This window comes from Tarenaya hassleriana, unplaced genomic scaffold (assembly GCF_000463585.1).
Source record: "Tarenaya hassleriana unplaced genomic scaffold, ASM46358v1 Cleome17, whole genome shotgun sequence".
In the NCBI taxonomy this organism is placed as follows: Eukaryota; Viridiplantae; Streptophyta; class Magnoliopsida; order Brassicales; family Cleomaceae; genus Tarenaya; species Tarenaya hassleriana.
This window is the reverse complement of record NW_010965122.1, coordinates 2,385,192-2,405,616: the sequence shown is the minus strand read 5'-3', so window position 1 is coordinate 2,405,616 and position 20,425 is coordinate 2,385,192. Positions and strand designations below refer to the sequence as shown.

Genomic DNA, 20,425 nt, shown 5'->3' with positions numbered 1-20,425 from the left:
GCGCAAAGGTCAACAATTTGAGACAGCATGCATCAAGCACCATGAAGACCCGAATCTGAGATTTGTCACCCAAAGTTTTCAGAGTGGTTATGTGGCTAACCGGAACGGTTCAAACCGGCTGCAGTTAAACCAAACCATTGGTTATGTCAGACCATTGATTTTAATTGACAAACCAATTGATTTCAGAGGACGTGAAAGCGCAAAAACACAAACAGAAAGCAGCATTTCACTCTTCAATGAACTTCTTGAGGTTCTTCAACCACAGCAAATACTCTCTGCTGTCTTTCCTCATCATGTATTCATGCAAGAAATTTGTAGTGCTTGCCTTTATCCCTCTAATCTCCAGAAACTTGTGGAATGATTTCCTCAGATTCTCATCCAAATCTCTGCAAATGGAGGAAACAGAATTCAAACACAGTTGAGTTTGCAGGTCAGTGTTTTTCGCTTGCGGCGGAGTAAAGTCTCGGGTTAGCGTTGCTTACTGGAAATCAGGTCCATCGTATGAGATTGGCTCCTCAGAAGAGTTCTCGGGATGAGTCACGGATAGAGCATCAATGGCAATCTCATCCGGTAAAGCAGTGCAGCTAAACTCTAGACTCAGTCCACTCTTCTTGGTGACAGTGACAACTAATGGAATGCTCAATTCACTCGACCTCTGGCTAGGTGTTTCATCATCGTCGTCCTCCATATCGTCTTCTCCATTCTCGCCAGTGAAAGGACCGGGTGTGTTTACCACAACTTTTATCTGTTCCCCGTTGTATTCTCTTGTCAATGTTACTGTCTGGTGTCCAGGGTTATCTTCAATTTCGAAAGGGAATTCTTCCGGAGTGTCTTCAGCCTAAAACCCAACATGAAGACAGTGAAACCACAACCAAAGAAGAAGAAATCCAACCAATTCATCCTAGCCCGTTGTTGAAAAAGTTAACAAAACAAAATCCCCATGCAATTCAAGATTTCATTGACGATTATCAACCCTTGTCAAAGAGAATATTCTACAATTCTTTTTTCGGGACAAGATCTATCACAAAGGTAAAATTTTGCTGGTGGGTGCGCGCTGTACTAATGCAAGGTCAGCCATAGAGGTTTTATAGCTTAAACCATGACAGAGAATCACCTTCCTATGCCATAGGACGAAGCAAAGGATGTGAACACAAGAATGGTTCACTCCTTTGTATCATTTCAGTAAGGATTAACTTCAGAAATATGGAGATTCTATCGAACATTATTCATTGCTCTAACGTAATCGAATATTACAAAGTATACAGCCAAATTTCGTATGAAATTTCTAAAGCAATCCATCGGAATTGCTAAAAGAAATACACTTGGCTAAGACACTGCAATGTCAAGACGCCATTTCAGTATCCTGAATTGAAAGCTTATGGCTCCCCATGCATACTGAGACACTCATATACACATGCATATACACATAGATAGAGAAACACACATGATGGTACGCACATATACACATACGAAACCGATCCCATCAGCTATGATCAACAAAATTTTCAACACAGCATTTCCTATCGTCTTTTTGGAAATCAAAGTAACGACCTTTTGGAACGCATCAAACCAAAACAAAACCCATGATTTTCTCCAACTTCGTTCCATTTCCGCAGAAACCCATGACCAATAAACCCTAAAACGCAGATAAACAGAAACGAGGGTTTTACCAAGTCGTGATCATCGGTTTCCAGAGCAGACTTGAGCTCGGAGTCAATCACCCGGAGAAGCGTCTGGTCGGAGCTCGAATTCTCTGTACCCGTTGAGTAAAGAAAGCCTCGCGGGACGAACGGAGAGGCAGATGGGTTGCGAGCGAGAGTCGAACGGTTGACGGAGGCGGCGACTGCGGAGCCATGAAGGTTCAGACGGGCTCGAGCCATCCGACCCAACACGGGAGCCAGAGCTGAGGCTGACCTTCGGAGACACCAAGTGAAACCCATGGCGGAATCGAAGAGAAATGCTTTCCGATGGACTCCCTCTTGCTCTTAAAGAGCTGGGTTTAAAGGATCTCTAGGGTTTAGTATTGATACAAAAAATTTTGCCTTTTTTTTCTATTGTGGGTATTCGAGATAAATGGGTATTTTAAAATTTGGCCTTTTTTTGTATCAAGATTTTTCGCTCGACCCAGTTATAAGTTGGTTATAATTAGGGGTGGACGTTTCGGTAAATGGTTCGGATTCGAGGCGGAATGGATCGGTTCGGTTTTTTCGGTTTTACAAAAATTGGTACCAATCGGGTTTTTTTGTATTCGGTTCGGTTCGGTTTCGGTATCGGTTTGGTTTTGGGTTTTATTAAAAAAATGTTAGATTTCCTTTAAAAATATTCGGATTTTCGGGATTTTTAAACTTCGGTTCGGTTCGGTTCGGTTTCGAAAAAATTCGGTTCTCTAAAAATGATACCGTTCGGGAAATAACAGTGGTTTCGGGTCGGAAAAAATACCGTTTTAGCGGTTCGGTTCGGTCTGGTTCCGAAGAACCGAACCGAAACGTCCAGCCCTAGTTATAATCCAAGAGTCAAGTATAATTCAACGATATAAAACATAAATTTCCCAAAATAGCTAGTCTAAGAGAATCAAAATGGGATAATCTCTTGTATATTTTTTCACAAATTAGACTAAAATATCCTTTCAAAATTTGCATACAACAATGAAGAAGAAGAGAGAATAACGAAGGCTTTGTAATTTTGGTTATATTTGCTGATAAATCAGTAACATATACATATACTGATAAAAGGGCAAACCTTTCAGAGCCATGAGCCATTTTTTTTTATGTGACGCGGATCAAGAGGACGACCATGATGAACACACAGGTCATTGCGAAGATCAATAGCCACTGGAAGCAGGTCGTCTTCGAGGTCTCTGAATATATCTTCGAAGCTCTTACATTCGCCTGCCCTGTGCTTGCTAAGCTCTGTTCTATAGCCTCCTCCGTCGAATCCAGTATCTGCATTCATATATCGAAACCAGACTATTCAAATGCAACACTGACCGAGCCTGGCTTAGATTTTTTCTTTCTTTTCGCTTTCGTGTAAAATCCGAATCAGAAAACATAACGAGATTGGTGTTAAGTCAGGTTTTATACAGATAAAAGATAAACGGCACGAGCTTTGGTATCAACGGGAACTTGTCATATACCCTCTTTTTGTTTAAACCTGTACTAATTTAACACCACCAAAAGTAGAGGTAGAACAGATTCTGTTGTTCCTAAATTACAAGGGTCTTGGTGAGAAGAATCGGCATCTTACCTTCTCCGTGTTTTGTACAGACTGGCTTATCATTAGACTGCTCTCCTTGAGCTGCCTTGCCAATACCACCATTTCATCAGTGAGGTCCTCTTGAAGCTTTCTGCCGGGAGAGGAAAGAGAGGTATTAGTATTCAGCGATGTGGCACGGAGAGGCGGAGCTATGTAAAATCCATATGCATTGGGTTTCACTAAGCACAGTATTTCGCTACCGAATTGTTATCAGACCAGTGCCAAGAACAAATGAGTTCCTAGTTTATTATCATCAGTCATGTTCTTAGCAGTTTATGAAACTACCTGTGTTTTTCAATGTGTAGTTGAGCAGCAGCATCTAATTTTACTGGTTTTGATGCATCGGCATCAAGATCACCACGGTATTCCTCTTTGCTACTCGCAGGCCTGCCTCAATAAAAGCTGATGGTAAGAATGAAGCTAGTGACAATGTAAAGAACAACAAACATTTTAAGAGTTTCAACCCAAGAATAAGAAACTGAGAAAATACTTACACAAATCTTCTTCTCAACTGTGGAGAAGTGGGGCTCCGCACATCATCTTCTGCTCTTGAAGGGCTCTCATTGGTAGAATCCTTTGCAGAAAGTTCGTCAGAGACCCTTTCATCAGGCTGCAAATAGGAAAAAGTTGGTATCAGTCCCACTTAAAAGCCAACAATGCCAGATTCGAATTCTTGCAATTATAAAAATTGGAAAATATCAACTTTAAAGGCTTCCTCAATCAAATGCCTCTCATAAGAATCCAAGGGAATGGGAAAGTAAAAAGGAAAGCATGCCGTGAGTTTGAATCTGAGATGTCATCGGATGAATAGCCCAGAATTCCTTAACTATAGAATGGAAAAGCACATCTTTCTAGTTCGTGCATAACCAACATACCACTTGAGCAGCTATTCTGGAAGCAATGGCTTCAATCATCTCAGAATACTCATTAACCTTAGCCTTTGGAAATCTGGGGAGATATCAAACAACATAAATTATAGCTCTCGATAAGAAAACTATTAGCTCGATCAGGGCCAGACTCAAACATTCCATTTTATCATGAAAGTTAAGAAGCTTTAAGTACTCGCAAAACCAGAGAGGCTCATGCCACCTAGTTCACTAAATAAAGTCTTGGGTAAAACATCCAATTCTCTCTGTATTCAAAAGGAGTATAAAAAGCCTTCCACTTTCCGCACATTTATCGATTCCAGCTCTCAAACCCTTGACCACAAAAAGACTTCAATTTTGTTCTTGTTAATTCCTCCCGAAACAAAAACGTTCATTGCACACGACACTATGTCAAGTACTGATCAACACCTTCTCGTTAAACATGAACATAAATGAGAATCCCCATTTCATTAATATGCAAAAGACTGAAATTTCAATCCTGAATCTTTCAAATCGAGAACAACATACATGATATACTAACCTCGGTAGTCTTTCGGGGGTCTTCTCTTCCGCGAGTTGTTCTAATTGTTCCCTCAAAGTAGCAACATACTACGGATGTCCCATATATGTAAACATTAGTTGTTTCGATGCTATAATCAGATCCTTACACAAACAAAACATATACCATTACCAAATCAACAGTTCCATATGAAATTCAAAGGACATACATGCATAAGCTTTGCCTGATTCTGCTGCTGTGGTGCAGCCGCAAGCAATCTCCGCAAATTAATCTCGGTTTTGCTGATGCCCATCACAAAATAACCTACGACGTTCAACAACAGCCCGAAATTCAAATCGAAGCTCAAGTTCAGGATGAGGAAACTAAACAAAACCCGAAAAACAAAGACGAATCGACACTACGAAGAAAAATCCAGAAAATTGTAGCAAAATAGTTTCTGCGGATTTTCAAAGGATTGATTCGGAGATGGGCACCACATCATGATTCGTAACAAATCGAAGATCTATTGAAACGACCAACGAGACGAGAAATCAAACGAGGAGAAGAGAGAGAGAGACTCACGAAGAATCAACCGACGGCGATAACGAGGATCGAGCTGTACGACGGCGAGGCGGTGGAAGGTAGAGCTAGAGAGGGAAGAGGCAGAGAGGGAGAAGGAGAACGGAAGAACCGTTCGTCTCATTCCTCCGTTGGTTTACAAATTTCAATTAAGCCCTCCAATTATTGTGTACCTCAAAATTTGCCACAAGCTTCTGATTCAGATACCAAAACCCTATTCAGACCATAAAATAAATTGCATTTTTTTAAGTCGTCTTGTGACGAATTATCAAATAGAAGTGAGCATGTCTGCCACCTTATAAATCGATGAATTTTCGAATATTCTTCTGAATTACTCTTAGTATATTTATTATGATGTTCATGTATTTGCATATCAAATTTGTTGATAATATTCATCAACTTCCACAAATTAAAAACAAAAAAAGAAAGACAAATGGATTGAGCAAAACACAGAGGGTGTTTTTTTATTATGATTATTTAGCTGAAAATGTTTGATCATAGGTTACAAAAATTACCAACGGACGAATAATAATGACTTCAAACTCTAACAAAGATTTACAGTAAAAGACCCAACCATACAGTACAGCCCTCAATGCTTATGCAAAGGCCATATAATACATAACACAAAAACTATAACACACTTCAAAAGAACTGCTTCTTCTTCTTCCATTGGTTCCTCACATGACAATCTCTGGCTTCATGATGCTCGATTTTATCTCCTTGTGAGGCAAAACAACCCCTCCATTGCTGTAGATCTCGTCACAAACATGCACATCTTCCCCGAGAATCGTCATATTCTCGACCCGAGCCCATTTCCCCACCGTGGAATGCCACCCGATGATACTGCTCGATATGCAGGCGTGTTTCTTGATCCGAGCCCCACGCATGATTGTGCAGCGAGAGAGTCTAACCCCAGACTCTACAATGCACCCAGGGCCAATGGCAACATCCGGTCCGATCAAACACCCTTCTCCAATCTTTGCTGTCTCGTCCACGATTACATTCCCCACAATGTGTTCACCTCTGGCTAACTTGGACGAGGATTTCTTTCTCAGAGAGTCTAGATAGAGTCTGAGACCCGAGATATAGTCCCGGGGTTGGCCAATGTCCATCCAGAAACCCGGTAGCACCATTGCGTAGAGCTTTTGCTCGGCTGCGATCTTGGGGAAGACCTCTTTCTCGATGGAAGTGGGCCTCAGCTCAATCCGGTCAAGAACAGATGGGTTTAGAAGATATATACCTGCATTGATCTTGTTACCTACAAAAAGTTTGGGCTTTTCCACAAATCTTTCTACTTTACCGTCTGTCTCGTCCATAACCACGACTCCGTATTTCGATGGCTCGTCCACCTACATAAAGATGGATCTCCTAATAAATTTTCAACTCCTCAGGTAGGAAGAAAACGAAATTATAATTCTTCGAAAAGGGGATCATCATCACTCACCTTCGTAACCACAATAGAGGCCTCTCCCCCGTGAGCTTTATGAAAAGCAATCATTTCTTCGAGAGGGTACTCGCTGATAACATCGCTGTTAAGGACGAAGAAAGGCTCACCTGAGCCGTCGACCAACTTGTCCCTGGCCAAAGCCAGAGGACCAGCAGTACCAAGTGGCTCAGTCTCTTGTGAGCAAGTGATCTTGATCCCGAGCTCTGTCTCAAAGTCTTTCAAGAAGCTCAGCATGACCTGTAGACAGAATGGCAAACGCTCATTGACAGAATCATTTATCTCTAAGTTTTCACTATGAACACCACAAGTAGCTTTAAAAGAAAGTTTGGAGATTCTCTTTCACCTCTGGCTGGTAATTAATGGCCAAAACCACTTCATCAACTCCAATCGCCTTGAGAGCCTCTATCTGCAAGAATGTTTCCGACTATTAGTTAGAGTACGTTTCACATGAGTGTATGCAAAGAGGACGGAAGTTTTGGGTAACTCCTCTTGTAATTCTATTTCACGTCACAGATGTGTATGGCTAATAAGATTGATTAAGAGGTGGTCATCAAGTTTCTGAATTTGCATTAACGAGCTTTTAACACTTTGAATCCAACAAGGTTCAGGGCAAACACTTTTAGATTTAAAATGCATTGTAGAGAGTGATGATAATAAACTTGCAGAACCTACAATCCAAGAGCAATAATCATGATACCTGATGAAGGATCATGGGTTTGTTGGCAAAGTCAACAAGTGGCTTCGGGAAACTGAGAGTCAATGGCCTCAAGCGAGTTCCAAAACCTCCGACAAGAATAAGTGCCTTCATTTTGATGCTCTAACTCCTTTTTCTGCGAACAAAAAATCCAGATCTTAAACATACAGTTAACTGAAGCCAGCCAGAAAATCGTGATACGAGATAAAGATCCAGACAAATTTCATGACAATGAATATCTAAACACTACTCAAAACGCTAAGAGTTATTTCAAAGGAATCTACGCGCAGGCTTGGAAACATAGGGACAATCACAAGAGAAACCGTTAAGACTCACAAGGAAGCAACAAAATCTACAGAGACAAAAACAAAATAACACAAGAAACATGAGAACCAGAGAAAGAGAAGCTGTAACATGCAAAAATGTACTAATAGAAATGGATCCGGATTCTGGAATCTTACTCTAAAAGGCTGGATATGCTTTGTTAGACGTTGTACCATCGATATCCATAGAATGTCACTCTTAACCACAATGTGAAATAGCCAAATTCATCATGTTCAGTGATTTTCATAGAGACAGAGGACAATGTGGCAATCATCTCACTCTGGAAATTGGCCAACATTCTGAATTACACTGTGATCATATATTTCATTAGAGAGAGGAGGACTATAACACACGATGTCCTAGCAGAAATTCAGTAACCGCATTGAAGACTAGTAGACCAAACACGAAAACAGGGCATCGACCAATATCAATACAAAAAAACTGAAAATAGATCTAACCAATCAAAAAATCCTAAAAGAAATGAAAAACAAAACTCAAAGAGAAACAACACAAATCCAGCGAAGAACAAAAATCAGATACAAGGACTTATCAATTTCAAATCCGAAAAGAACAAACATATTCAGACTAATTATTGTCCTCGCCCTCTTTAAACCAGTTCAATTCTGGGGGAGAATGTAAATCAGCTAAACAAGTTTACTAGCTGAACAACAACACGAAAGAGGCCAACACATAACCGTAGATACCAAGATTCAGAAGCATCATACAACCAATCTCATCAACATTAGCACAAAGACCACCAATGATGAGAACCTACATTCCGAAATTCTCAGGATCAGGAAAAATTCAACAAAGAATCAAAGATAATGACCGCATCAAGCACCAAAACGACAACCTTATCCACATTCGGAGGATCTAACACGGCATTCCATCCTACCGCGAATCGAAACCAACGCCAATAAGAGAAAAAAAAAACCACCAGAATTCAAATCAGATGCGCCAAAACTCGTAACCAAGCAAACAGATCTCGCCAAAGGAGATAAAGTTCGAAAACGGCTGAGAAGAAGAAAACTCCATCACTACCTTCTCAAGATCTCACGGGATCGCAGACGAACTGAGCGCAGGGAAGGAGTCGCAGTGGAGAGAGACCGAGTCGGACTCTCTGGGAATTTTTTATTTTTATTTTTTTGTGGAAAAGAGCCCAACTGTTTTCGTCAGGCTGATGTGACGACGGGAAACGTCGGTTGGCTAATGAAGAAACTAATGGAAGGACTCATTTTTATACACACACATCCCTTTGGTAGAACAAGGTGCCTTCGCTAATAAATTTTAGATAAAATAAAAAAATTAAATAAATTGAACTTTGGATTTGAAAATGTATTATCACTTATTATTTCTGTTTTTGTAAATTAAGAATTCCGAAATTGGAAATTGGCGACAAAAGAAAATGAAATTTATAATTGGAATTTAGTGGTTAGTATTGACCTTTTCGGGAGGGGCAAGTAAAGGTTGAATTTGGCTCACAGTGGAAGTCTTCCCTCCTATTACGCATTGCTTACGTGTAATTCTATTTTTTAATAATTATATTCTTTAATTAAAAGTAACAATGATGAATCTAATTGTGATTAGATTACGATTCTACCCTTTTCCTTAATTGCAATTGTAAGTATATCTTTATCAAAAGGCATTAACTCGAGACGTATTTATGTGGGTAAGTGCCAGGCTGTGCCAACGAATATCCGTCCCTTCGATTCGATGAGATCCCTTCTTATTTAAATTGGTTCCCAAAACAAAAATTTTAAAATATATATTATCGTGATTTTACAGTTATGAAACGTAAATACTTTGTCATGGAATAATTACTGAAAAATGTTTTAATAAATTTTACCCGAAAAAGGAAGAGAGTAAACAATTAAGGAATGTGTTATTTGCTATAACCATACAGTCCTATTAGACATTTTTACTGTATTCAATTGCGTTACCAGTTTTACCTATTATTTTCAATCTTTTTACGGATGTAAAAAACCAATTTTTTAAAAATATCCGTCGGTCAATAATTATGAAATTCTAATTTAACTCTGATATTCTGACCTAAAGCTCTCTTTTAAATTTTGTTTTTCATTTTGAGAATATTTTGTAGAATACTCAAAAATAGTTTTACACTTATATAAGAATTTTATATTTTTTTTATATTTAAGAACTTAGATGAGAAATAAGACAGATACTGTTACTTGTTCAGCTGATTTTTTTTTTGCAAAATATTTTCAGGTAGTAATTACATTTTTTTCTATATAAAACAAAAAAAATCACATTGAGAGAAAACAAAATACACGGATGATTATTGGACAAAAAAAACCTAAGAAAATTAAACCCACAGAGAATCCATGATGGAATGTTTTGACTTTAAAAAAATTGCTAAATTTTGACTTTAAAATGGATATCGACTTATGAAATATTAATTATATGTATAGTATAATCATCTTAACTATTTTGTTTATATTTTATTAATTATCATATCACCATATATATATAATACTATTATGAACGATACGGTGTATGTTTGTTATAATTTTTTATTGGAATAAAAGCGTGGATGAAACAAATAATTATATCTCTAAAATTAATTTATACCGGAGAAACCATTGCTCGAAGCCCCTTGATTCGGGATTTGATCCGTCGATATTGTTATTGCCACATTTTTTAAAATAAATAAATATTCATGTAATTCAGTTTAAGTTAAACCTGTTTTTTTGGAAGTTCAATTTGTTCAAAAGTCTTCTTCCCTAATTGTAATTTATATTCGTTAATCACTATTGGTGATGAGATATACTTTTAAAGATATATATGAACTGAATTCTTGACTCGGAACTCTCGTGACTTGATAAAATTGTAGAAACTAGTGGACAAATAAATTTTATATTTTAAGATAAAGATATGATCAAGAATATTTATCAGCAAATGAGAATTAATTTACTATTTTTTAAACGTCGTAAAATTGTAAAACCCTATTATGATATAATTTAAACTAACCTTGGGATCATAACTACTTGAAAAAAGGAAAAACAAATCTAGAAAGATTTGATATTCACTAAAAAACGTATCTCTTCATTCAGGGATATTAGACGAAGGGGAACTAAAAAACAGATTTTTATTTATTAATTAATCTAGAACCGTACGAAATTTAAATTATTTACAAATTAGTAGAATTTGTATATTCGGCAATTCATATTTTATTTATATTACACTACTTCACAAACTAATAAAAAAAGGGGAAACTATACAAATTTCATCTAAAAAAAAATTAGGAAATATCCTTTTTAAGAAATAATGGAAAAGCTTTTAGTATAGAAAAGGAAGGGAGCTGCGTGTTATTCATGCACTTGTTTTTGTCACCATGGAATCTCTTTCTTCTTCAGCCAAAAAAGGGGGAGATGGTGACAAGGAAGAAGAGCGTTCGATCGATATAATGAGATTGGACGAAGAAGAGCTCAGAGCTATCATCCTTGCGTCTTTCGCGTTAAAACACTTTAGGTTGGACATATTACTCGAGGAGGAAAGAGACGGGACAGAGATTCTGTCCGAAGAAGATGGCGAGCCTGAAGAAGAAGGAGAAGACGAAAGAGCTCCCAAGAGGAAGAAGAAAGCCGCACGCGTGCACGGACTGAGCAGGAAGGTAAGACAAGAAGAAGACTCAGACGAAACCCTAAACTTATTACTCCGATGCAATCCGCCGGAGATTCCGCCGGCGGAGCTCTTCTTCGACGGAGAAGACATGGTGGGGGAATGCAGCAAACCCTTTTGGAAGCAGCTGACGGTGAGTGACCTGGACGGAGGGCTGTGCAGGTTGACGTTCCAGAAGGAGTACGTGGTGAAAGCCCTGATCCCCCTTCTAGAAGATTCCGAGAGGCCGGGAGCGAACAAGGCGACTCAGGTCACGGTGTTCGGAAAGGACGGGGCGGCTCACCAGATGATGCTCAAGATGTGGGCCGGCAACAAGATGATGTACGTCCTGTCGAGCGGCTGGAAAGAGTTCCACACGCACTACAAGTTCAGAGAGCACTGCGATTTCGTGATCGGTTGGATGTTTAGGCACAAACAGACTCGCAAGATTTGCTTCGCTATCACTTCTCGTAGGTTTCATGCGCAGAAGCCGTTGAGTTCCAGGATTAGAAAATCCGTCTTCAAGTATTAGAGATTTCTGATTTTCGGTAAAAAAAAAAAAAAAAGTATTAGAGATTTCTGGTTTTGGGTTTAAAAAAAAAAAAGAAAAAGAGAGATTTTTGGTTTATTTTATTTATTGACAGAAGTAATAAAGATTTCTGGTTTATTTTATTTATTGAAATAAAATAAATAAAGACAATTTCTTCGCGTCTAACATAATTCTTATTTACATTCTAAAGACAATTGTCAATCCTAATTTGCGTTAAAAAAAATTATAAACCCAAATAATGTCGAAGATATATTGAAAATTATGAAGAATTTTATTTTGTATAAAACTTAGATGTTGATAGGTTTTATATTTGGTTTGAGTTGATTTATCATTTATTTTAGAATAAGAATTAAAATTACTTTATTTATTTTTCATTTAATTATTTACATTTTTTGAATAAGTAAATCAGAGAAGCGAGAGTGTGGAATTTTTTTTATTTCTTCTTGTAAAATAAAATCGTTCTACATCAGGTTTTTATACTAAACTGTATACAGGCGCAAAACTAAAAAATTGAAAACAATCAAATTCAAAACAACCTGATTAATCAAAACCAATATAAACCGAAAATAACCAACGAATGATAGTCTTCCAATACTCCCCTTAAGATGGAGAATACAAATTAATTTGTACTCTCCATCTTGCCAAAAAGATATTGAATCTGATCCGCAACCAATGCCTTAGTTAATATGTCAGCAACTTGATCAGAAGAAGAAATAAAAGTAGACACCGGAAAACCAAACTTCAGCTTCTCCCTAACTAAGTGACAATCCAACTCAATGTGTTTATTTCGCTCGAGATAGACGAAGTTTCCAGGAATGTAAATGGTAGACTTCGAATCACAGTAAAGTTTCACAGATTTCGGAAAAGAAACCGCAGGTTCAGAAAGCAAAGAAGCAATCCAAACCAACTCACAAGTGGATTGAGTCATAGCTCTGTACTCAAACTCATCACTACTTCTCGACATCGTGACTTGCTTCTTAGACTTCCATGAAACTAAACTTGAGCCAAGGAAAACATAAAATCCTGTAACCGATCTCCGAGAATTCGGAGATGATGCCCAATCAGCATCACAATACACAAAAAAAAAAAGCAGAGACGAGTCAGAGGAATAAAATAAACCCTGAGCAGGTGCAGACTTAAGATAGCGAAGAATTAGATGAGCTGCCTGCAAATGATCCGTTCTTGGCTGAGACATAAACTGTGAAAGTTTATTCACAGCGAAAGAGATATCAGGCCGGGTCACAACGAGGCAAAGCAGCTTACCAATAAGCTTCCGATAATGAGTAGGATCAGTGAGTAATTCACCTGATTCCTTACTCAATTTCTGTCGAGTATCCATTGGAGTTACAACACGTTTGCATCCAAGAAACCCAAACTCCTCTAGCAACTCTAATGTATACTTCCTCTTACATAAAAACATATCTGTCTTTGATCTTGCAACTTCTAAGCCCATAACGAATTTCAAAGTGCCCAGATCCTTAACCAGAAAACTACTACGTAAAGTATCTTTTAACTTCTGTAATATAGCAACATCATTACCAGTTAGAAGAATGTCATCAACATATACCAAAGCAACAACTATAGAATCCTTTTCTCGCTTATAAAAAAGAGAATTATCTACATGTGACTGAGTATACCCAGCAGCAAGCAAAACTTGAGACAATTTCAAATTCCATTGGCGAGATGTCTGTTTAAGGCCATATAAGGATTTTTGTAACTTACAGGCTGTGTTCGACGGTAACTTCTTCCCTTTAAGTTGAGCATATCCAGGTGGAAGAGTCATATATATCTCCTCATCCAAATCACCGTTCAAGAATACGTTAGACACATCCATCTAATCCAGAAGTCATCCCTAAGAAGATGCTAAAGCAAGCAGTAATCTGATAGTTGTCAATTTGGCAACCGGATTAAAAATTTCAATGTAATCATTCCCTTCAATCTGAGTATAACCTTTAGCCACCACTATGACTTTATATCTCTCAACTGTACCATCTGGATTATGTTTAATTTTAAACACCCATTTATACCCCACTGGATGTTTTCCTTCAGGTAATGAACAAAGAGACCAAGTACTAGTCCTAGACAGAGCATCCAAATCCTGATTCATAACTTCTCTCACTACAAAAAAATCACCCGTTTTCAACGAATTTTCCAACGGATTTGTCAGTTGGAAAATTTTCAACGGATTTTCAACGGCATTTCAATGACGATTTCCGTTAAAATTCCGTTGAAATTTCCAACGGATATCCATTGGAAATGCACGTTGAAAATTTTTAACGGAATTTTTAACGTATTCAATTGAAAAATTGGGTTGAAAATTTTCAACGGCATTTCCAACGGATTTCCGTTGAAAATTTTCAACGGATGTCGGTTGAAAAAATCGGTTGGAAATTTGCAACGGAATTTCAACGGATTTCGATTGGAAAAAAATTCCAACGGATATCAGTTGGAAATTTGGATTTTAGTTGAAAAAATCAATTGAAAAATATATATACTAATATATATATATATGTATATAAATATATATATATATATACATATTTATATATATATATATATGAATTCGGATATGTATAGACGTAAATATATATATATATACGTATAAATATTCATATATATGTATATACATGTATATATGTATGTGTGTATGTATATATATAAATATGGGGAAAATGGCAAATAAATACATCAATTTGTAAACTGCCAGATTAATACATGAAATTGCAATTTTTTGGCAAAATCCTACAAGGACGTTGACGTCGTTACCCGTTTAAATTTTTCTGTCACGAGACGATGATGTGTATATACAATTTTTGACACATCAACCCACGTGTCAAATGTACTAAACCATGATATAAAAAAAATGATCCGGTTTAATAAAATAAAATTAAAAATAAACCACTTTCCACTTAAAAAAGGATATTCTTCTATTTTCACTCATCTCCATCGTTCTAGAGAGAGAGAGAATGAGAGACATAAGCTTTGTTCTTCTTCTCTAGTGGCGATTTTGTGTCTGTGTTGAAGTGTAGAGGTAAGATCATTCTTTGATTTCATTTTCTTTTTGTATTTATATTTTTTTGTTAAAGATTTGAACCCCACACCTTAATATACAAAAAGTTAGGGTTTTCCTCCATGGTTCTTTCCGCTGGGTTGTTCATCGATTTGGTGCGTATCACGATGGTTGATTCAGTTGGGGTTTTTTTAATGTAGTTTCTGATTTTCTGTTTGTAGGATCTAATTTTTTGAAAAAATGTACAAATATGAGTTTTTCGGAATCAAATTCGAGTTCAAAATCAGTTTGGAGAAGAAGAGAATCATATCAATTTAGAGATTTACCGAAGATATGTCAATGTGGAAGCTCTATTGCAATGCATATATCGAGAACTGAAAATAACCCAGGAAGGGTTTTCTTCCGATGTTCTTCGCAGGAGGTTAATTGGTTCAATGATGTCTTTAATAATTTTTTAGAATTTTTACTGAATTCAACTGCTAAACTGTATGTTGTGTATTAGGGTAATTGTGCACATCTATTCAAATGGGTTGACGAGGCTTTGGTCGAACAAATGGAAGATTATGGAGAGGAGCTAAGCAAATTCAAAGTCGAGTTCGGAAAAAAAAGAGAAGAGTGATATGGAAAAGAGAGAGGAGTACAAGATTATCGAGAGGAGTTGCAAAAGCTTATAGTTGAGATGGAAAAAATGAAGTTTGAGATAGAAGAGTTAAGAGGTTTCAAAAGTAATGTAGTTGTAGTTGTCGGAGTTGTCGGGGTTATAGCTTTGGCAATCATATACTACTATGGATTACTACTTATTTGATGTATTTTGGAAGTATGTATCAGTTGGAGAAGACAATTATGATGTATCAGTTAGAGAAGACAAGATCATTATGTATGTTATTTATGAAGAAAACATTGGATGAAACATTCATCAGATAACATGCATTACAAAATATTCAAGTCTTACATAACAGTTACATAAGTGAACAAAAGATGAAAAGATGTCTGACTACATTACGTCTGACTACATTAGAAAGGTATCCGATTCTGCATGTTTCACCCGAGCAAGCAACAAGTGATTATGCTTCCGGTTGGCTGCGAGATGTCGAGGGTCCCTGAACCGGCCTTGGAGCTTGGAATGGACGACCGGTATGCGGAGCTATGAAGTTAGCTGGTCCAACTGGAAAATTATTGGGGCGACTCATTTCGATAGTCAAATGTCGACGCCGACGGCGAATTCCGGTCGATTGAGAAGTCTGGCTCGATTGTGTTGTGATCCCAATACCTACAATCATTGATATATCAAACAATTGACCATGTTAGTTAAGACAGTATGTAAGTTTATACCTTGAACTGAACTGGAATTTGAGGGCGTTTGTGATGGTTGTGGTCGTTGTTGAGATTGTTGAGGTGGTGTTGGTTGTTGTCGAGCATGTTCAGTATGTTGTGGTTGATGATGTTTTTTTGGTCGACCACGCCCTCTCTTTTGTCGATGCATCTGTAAGGGCTCATTTTTACAGCCCTTCGCATTGTGTCCGGTTTGTTTACATCGACTAGATGTAAACACCCTCCCATGTCTCGACATCTTTTCAGGTCTGGTTGGAGATTCATGAGGATCCTTCCGGCGGTAAAATTTCTTTGGCCGACCACGCATAGCTCTGTCCTCTGGTACATCAAGAGGAGCCTTGCCTGTTTTTTGCCACATAGTTTGTCCATTTACAGGCATCAAGTTGCCTGAATATGTTGCTGTCCATTTGGTTGTCAAATAATAGTCAGAGACAAATCTATAGATTTATCAGAAATATTTATCAGCAAGCAGAAGATTGAATTGAAAGAGAGGAAGAAGAAGACCGGTTCATGACGAACATGGAAAAGAAATTCTAGTGCTCTGTTTTATTCACAATATGTTCTTTACATAATATAGACTTTCTCAAGTCTATAAAAAAGGAAAATACGTTAGGTGAAATATTGCTTATATACAAGTAATGGAAGTTTGCCATTTACAGAGATTTAATCAAGGCTGTAGAATCAATCTGGTAGATTTCTCTCAGATTCTTCAAACCTTCCTGTTGAACTTGAGGCTTCAATTAATTGCTTGGGGGAGAAGAAAGCATTAACGTCCTCTTGAATTGGCTGATTGTCTTGATCATGTGATTCGGTTCGGTTATCCTCAACAAAATCTGTAAAAAAGCAGAAGCAAAGAAACCAACTTAATAAGTAATACCAGATACGAAGATACGAATAAGTGAGACTAAATATTCAGAGATATACCCGGAAATATTGGCTTCTTTCTCATGGATTACAGATAGGACATGGTGACACGGTATCCCAGTCAAATCCCATCTTCGGCAAGCATAACTCTTTCCAGTAAGGTCAACACCATAAGTAATACCGAATTCCATTCCTAATTTTCCAGCTACGATCAAACATCTGGTGTGGTGATTCAAATTTTTTTTTTTTGGGTTTTAATCGGTTTTCAACCAAAGCAAATCAACAGGGAAATGAATATAAACTGAATCTAGATAAAAAAAATGATATTGAATAAAACATATATATATATATATTATAATTCAAATAATTAAATCTGAGTATAATGAAAAAAATATATGCCAAATTCGAAATATTCACTCTCAAATTGGCGGATCCAAGCGTGCAACAATATGGGGGTATACCCCCATTCAACTAATTAAAAACTTTAATTTTCTATATAAATTTTGTAAAAATTTGAATAAAATCATGAAATGCCCCCGTAAATTTATATTTGTTCATCATAAAAATAATTTTGTCCCATTACTATATCCGTCTAGATCCGCCCCTCAATGCGGTGTTTGTATAAAAATGTTATTATATCACATATGAATTTGATCATTATTTGGAAACGCAATTAATATTTCATTTTTATATTTGTGTAGTTAATTTTCGTAATTCAAATCAAATGTATTTCTGTATATTCTCTTAATTCAACATATCGATATGTATGGTATAAATATAATATCCGAATTAAATATAGTCAATATGTGGAAACAAATGTAGAAATGGTATTTGACCGTACACCGGATCTAAGGGAGAGACTACTTAGTTTAGCTCTCCGAACACTTTGAATTCTCATTATGCAGATCTGACGATCTCCGATCCTTCATACGCAAGCAAATGAAGCCCTCCATCAATGGCGGCGATCTCCTCAGGAACCCTACCCTCATCAAGATCTCCGCCTTCCTCCTCATCTCCTTCACCTTCTTCTACTTGGGCAAGCACTGGTCCGACGATGCCTCCCAACAGCTCATCTTCTTCTCCACCTCCGTCGGCTCATCCCCCATGGTTTCAATCGCTCCCTACAGTAATCTGACATTCAACCTCTCCGCTTTGATTCCTCCAAACCAGACCGAGATTGAAGTCCCCGTCACGCCTCCGCCGTCTACATCTCCTGTTGCGACGGAGCCGGTTGTGGAGGCGGCGGAAACTCCTCCTCCACCTCCCCCTCAGGTGGGTCCGATTCGGAGCTTCGGAATCGTGGATGACAACGGTGTGATGTCTGACAACTTCGAGGTCGGAGAATTGGACAATAGTTTGATGGAGGATTGGGGGAATCAGACGGAGATCGAGGCGGGGAAAGGTGACGGCGAATCTAGGGTTAGGGTTAGGGTTAAGAAATTCGGGATGTGCCCGGAGAAGATGAGAGAATATATACCGTGTTTGGATAACGTGGAGGCGATTAAGAAGCTCAAATCCACAGAACGAGGTGAACGGTTCGAGCGACATTGTCCTGAGCAAGGTAAAGCCTTGAATTGCTTAGTTCCTCCTCCTAAAGGCTATCGCCCACGGATTCCTTGGCCTAGAAGCCGCGACGAGGTACCCTTTTTTTTTTCTTTCTATTTTTGGTGCTTCTGTCGAGTCTTTAGCTCAATATATAGTAGAAAAACTGAGAAGCAAGTTCAGAACTTTCATGTCTCGTTTGGTGCTATGATCTCAAGATTTAGTGAACTTCAACTCAAGTAGAAGTTTTTGCTTCCTAGCTGGAAAATTCAGAGAAATTACCAGATGTTTGATCGTAGCAATATTGATCTTGAATCCAAATCATAGGTTGGGTCAATGATAGAAGCTTGATTTGATGGATAGGTGTGGTTCAACAATGTTCCTCATACCCGTCTTGTAGAAGACAAAGGTGGTCAGAACTGGATTTTCAGAGATAAGGATAAGTTTAAGTTTCCCGGAGGCGGTACTCAGTTTATACACGGGGCTGAGCAGTATCTGGACCAGATTTCTAAGGTTAGCTCAGTTTCAAGCAATGTATCTTGCACGGCTTCATCTTGATATTCATGTGGATTTTGTGCTTGTAGATGATTTCCGAGATCAAGTTTGGGAAACAAACTCGGGTTGCTCTTGATGTCGGTTGTGGTGTTGCGAGTTTTGGTGCTTACTTGTTGACACGGGATGTCTTGACATTGTCGGTTGCACCAAAGGATGTGCATGAGAACCAAATTCAATTTGCTCTGGAACGTGGTGTGCCTGCAATGGTTGCAGCATTCGCTACTAGACGCTTGTTATATCCAAGCCAAGCGTTTGATCTTATCCATTGTTCAAGATGTAGAATCAACTGGACTCGTGATGGTAAGGTTTTCCTGCGGTATGCTCATGGGTTTTTCTCACAAATACATGAAGAAGGGATAGAATCAGTACAGTAATGGTTCAATGCTAGATGTTGATTTTTTTAATACCTGGACCATACCATAGACGTTTTTATGTCCTTGTGATGTATAAAACATACCAAGCTTTTCTATACGGGCAACTCTTTATGAGTCTGTTCTCCTTTTAGAGCCAATGCTGATTCTGCTCTCTCTTCCTGTGAATGGTACAAAGATGGAATTTTGCTTGTTGAGGTCAACAGAATGCTGCGATCTGGAGGTTACTTTGCCTGGGCAGCACAGCCCGTCTATAAGCACGAAGCCGTTTTGGAGGAGCAGTGGACAGGTTACTATCATCACTTTAATAATTTTCATTGTCTTCAGTTCATGAGAAAATTTTGTTAAGGGTGTTATAAGTTTGAAGCAATATGATAGCAGGTATGTTCCATGGATGTAATTTCGTTTACTTATATGAAGAAATTGGAAACTGGGAAATGAAGACTACTGTCCATCTGCCTGGGTTTATGGGAGGGATTTAATTCTCTGTGTCTATCAGTTGCTACTATGAATGATTGAATATGACAATTGTTTTTGTCTTTTCACTTTTTGGTTCCAGAGATGCTAAACCTTACTGACCGGCTTTGCTGGAAACTTGTAAAGAAGGAAGGATACATAGCTATCTGGCAGAAGCCCTTCGACAACAGCTGTTATTTGAGCCGTGAGGATGGCACCAAACCTCCTCTTTGTGATGCTGACGATGACCCGGATAACGTTTGGTACATCTACTGAACTTTCCGTCTTTTTTGTGTGTTTATATTATAAGGATATAGCTTGGTTTAAAATGCTTGAATGAAACAAAATTTAAAGACTTTGCATCTGGAATCCACCAAATGAAACTGTATTGTAAGAGCCACCTATTTCCTTTCTCAGTTAGAGTTGCTTGAAAACATTCTCGAGAAGATGACATTTTACCGCTCTT

At 37.9% G+C, this 20,425-nt stretch overlaps 5 protein-coding genes and 1 long non-coding RNA gene across 6 annotated transcripts in view; 3 read left to right on the top strand and 3 right to left on the bottom strand.

Moving 5' to 3' along the window:
* Positions 1 to 30: 30 nt before the first annotated feature.
* LOC104810052 (uncharacterized protein At2g39795, mitochondrial) lies at positions 31 to 2,022 on the bottom strand. The gene is made up of 3 exons (XM_010536233.2): positions 1,671 to 2,022; positions 483 to 838; positions 31 to 386 (listed from the first exon to the last, which is right to left on the bottom strand). Exons 1-3 carry the CDS (start codon positions 1,938 to 1,940, stop codon positions 227 to 229), a joined length of 786 nt encoding a protein of 261 aa, XP_010534535.1. The 5' UTR covers positions 1,941 to 2,022; the 3' UTR covers positions 31 to 226.
* A 641-nt stretch (positions 2,023 to 2,663) lies between these two features.
* LOC104810053 lies at positions 2,664 to 5,349 on the bottom strand. The gene is made up of 8 exons (XM_010536234.2): positions 5,200 to 5,349; positions 4,847 to 4,941; positions 4,660 to 4,727; positions 4,128 to 4,200; positions 3,747 to 3,862; positions 3,538 to 3,639; positions 3,244 to 3,343; positions 2,664 to 2,942 (listed from the first exon to the last, which is right to left on the bottom strand). The coding sequence occupies exons 1-8, from the start codon at positions 5,318 to 5,320 to the stop codon at positions 2,766 to 2,768; spliced, it is 852 nt and encodes a 283-aa protein (XP_010534536.1). The 5' UTR covers positions 5,321 to 5,349; the 3' UTR covers positions 2,664 to 2,765.
* A 285-nt stretch (positions 5,350 to 5,634) lies between these two features.
* On the bottom strand, positions 5,635 to 8,856 carry LOC104810049 (mannose-1-phosphate guanylyltransferase 1). The gene is made up of 5 exons (XM_010536225.1): positions 8,703 to 8,856; positions 7,341 to 7,473; positions 6,987 to 7,049; positions 6,641 to 6,880; positions 5,635 to 6,545 (listed from the first exon to the last, which is right to left on the bottom strand). Exons 2-5 carry the CDS (start codon positions 7,449 to 7,451, stop codon positions 5,874 to 5,876), a joined length of 1,086 nt encoding a protein of 361 aa, XP_010534527.1. The 5' UTR covers positions 7,452 to 7,473; positions 8,703 to 8,856; the 3' UTR covers positions 5,635 to 5,873.
* Positions 8,857 to 11,018: 2,162 nt separating this feature from the next.
* LOC104810048 (putative B3 domain-containing protein At4g03170) lies at positions 11,019 to 11,866 on the top strand. The gene has a single exon (XM_010536224.1). The coding sequence runs from the start codon at positions 11,086 to 11,088 to the stop codon at positions 11,809 to 11,811; it is 726 nt and encodes a 241-aa protein (XP_010534526.1). The 5' UTR covers positions 11,019 to 11,085; the 3' UTR covers positions 11,812 to 11,866.
* Positions 11,867 to 14,771: 2,905 nt separating this feature from the next.
* LOC104810047 lies at positions 14,772 to 15,758 on the top strand. The gene is made up of 2 exons (XR_771246.1): positions 14,772 to 14,860; positions 15,342 to 15,758. It is a non-coding gene; the product is annotated as an uncharacterized LOC104810047 (long non-coding RNA).
* Positions 15,759 to 17,851: 2,093 nt separating this feature from the next.
* LOC104810045 (probable methyltransferase PMT11) overlaps positions 17,852 to 20,425 on the top strand; it is a 4,713-nt gene continuing 2,139 nt past the window's right edge. The window contains exons 1-5 of the mRNA XM_010536221.2: positions 17,852 to 18,673; positions 18,941 to 19,090; positions 19,162 to 19,432; positions 19,682 to 19,792; positions 20,063 to 20,222. Of these exons, the coding sequence (XP_010534523.1) occupies positions 17,975 to 18,673; positions 18,941 to 19,090; positions 19,162 to 19,432; positions 19,682 to 19,792; positions 20,063 to 20,222 (1,391 nt within the window). The 5' untranslated portion in view covers positions 17,852 to 17,974. The remainder of the gene's footprint in view (positions 18,674 to 18,940; positions 19,091 to 19,161; positions 19,433 to 19,681; positions 19,793 to 20,062; positions 20,223 to 20,425) is intronic.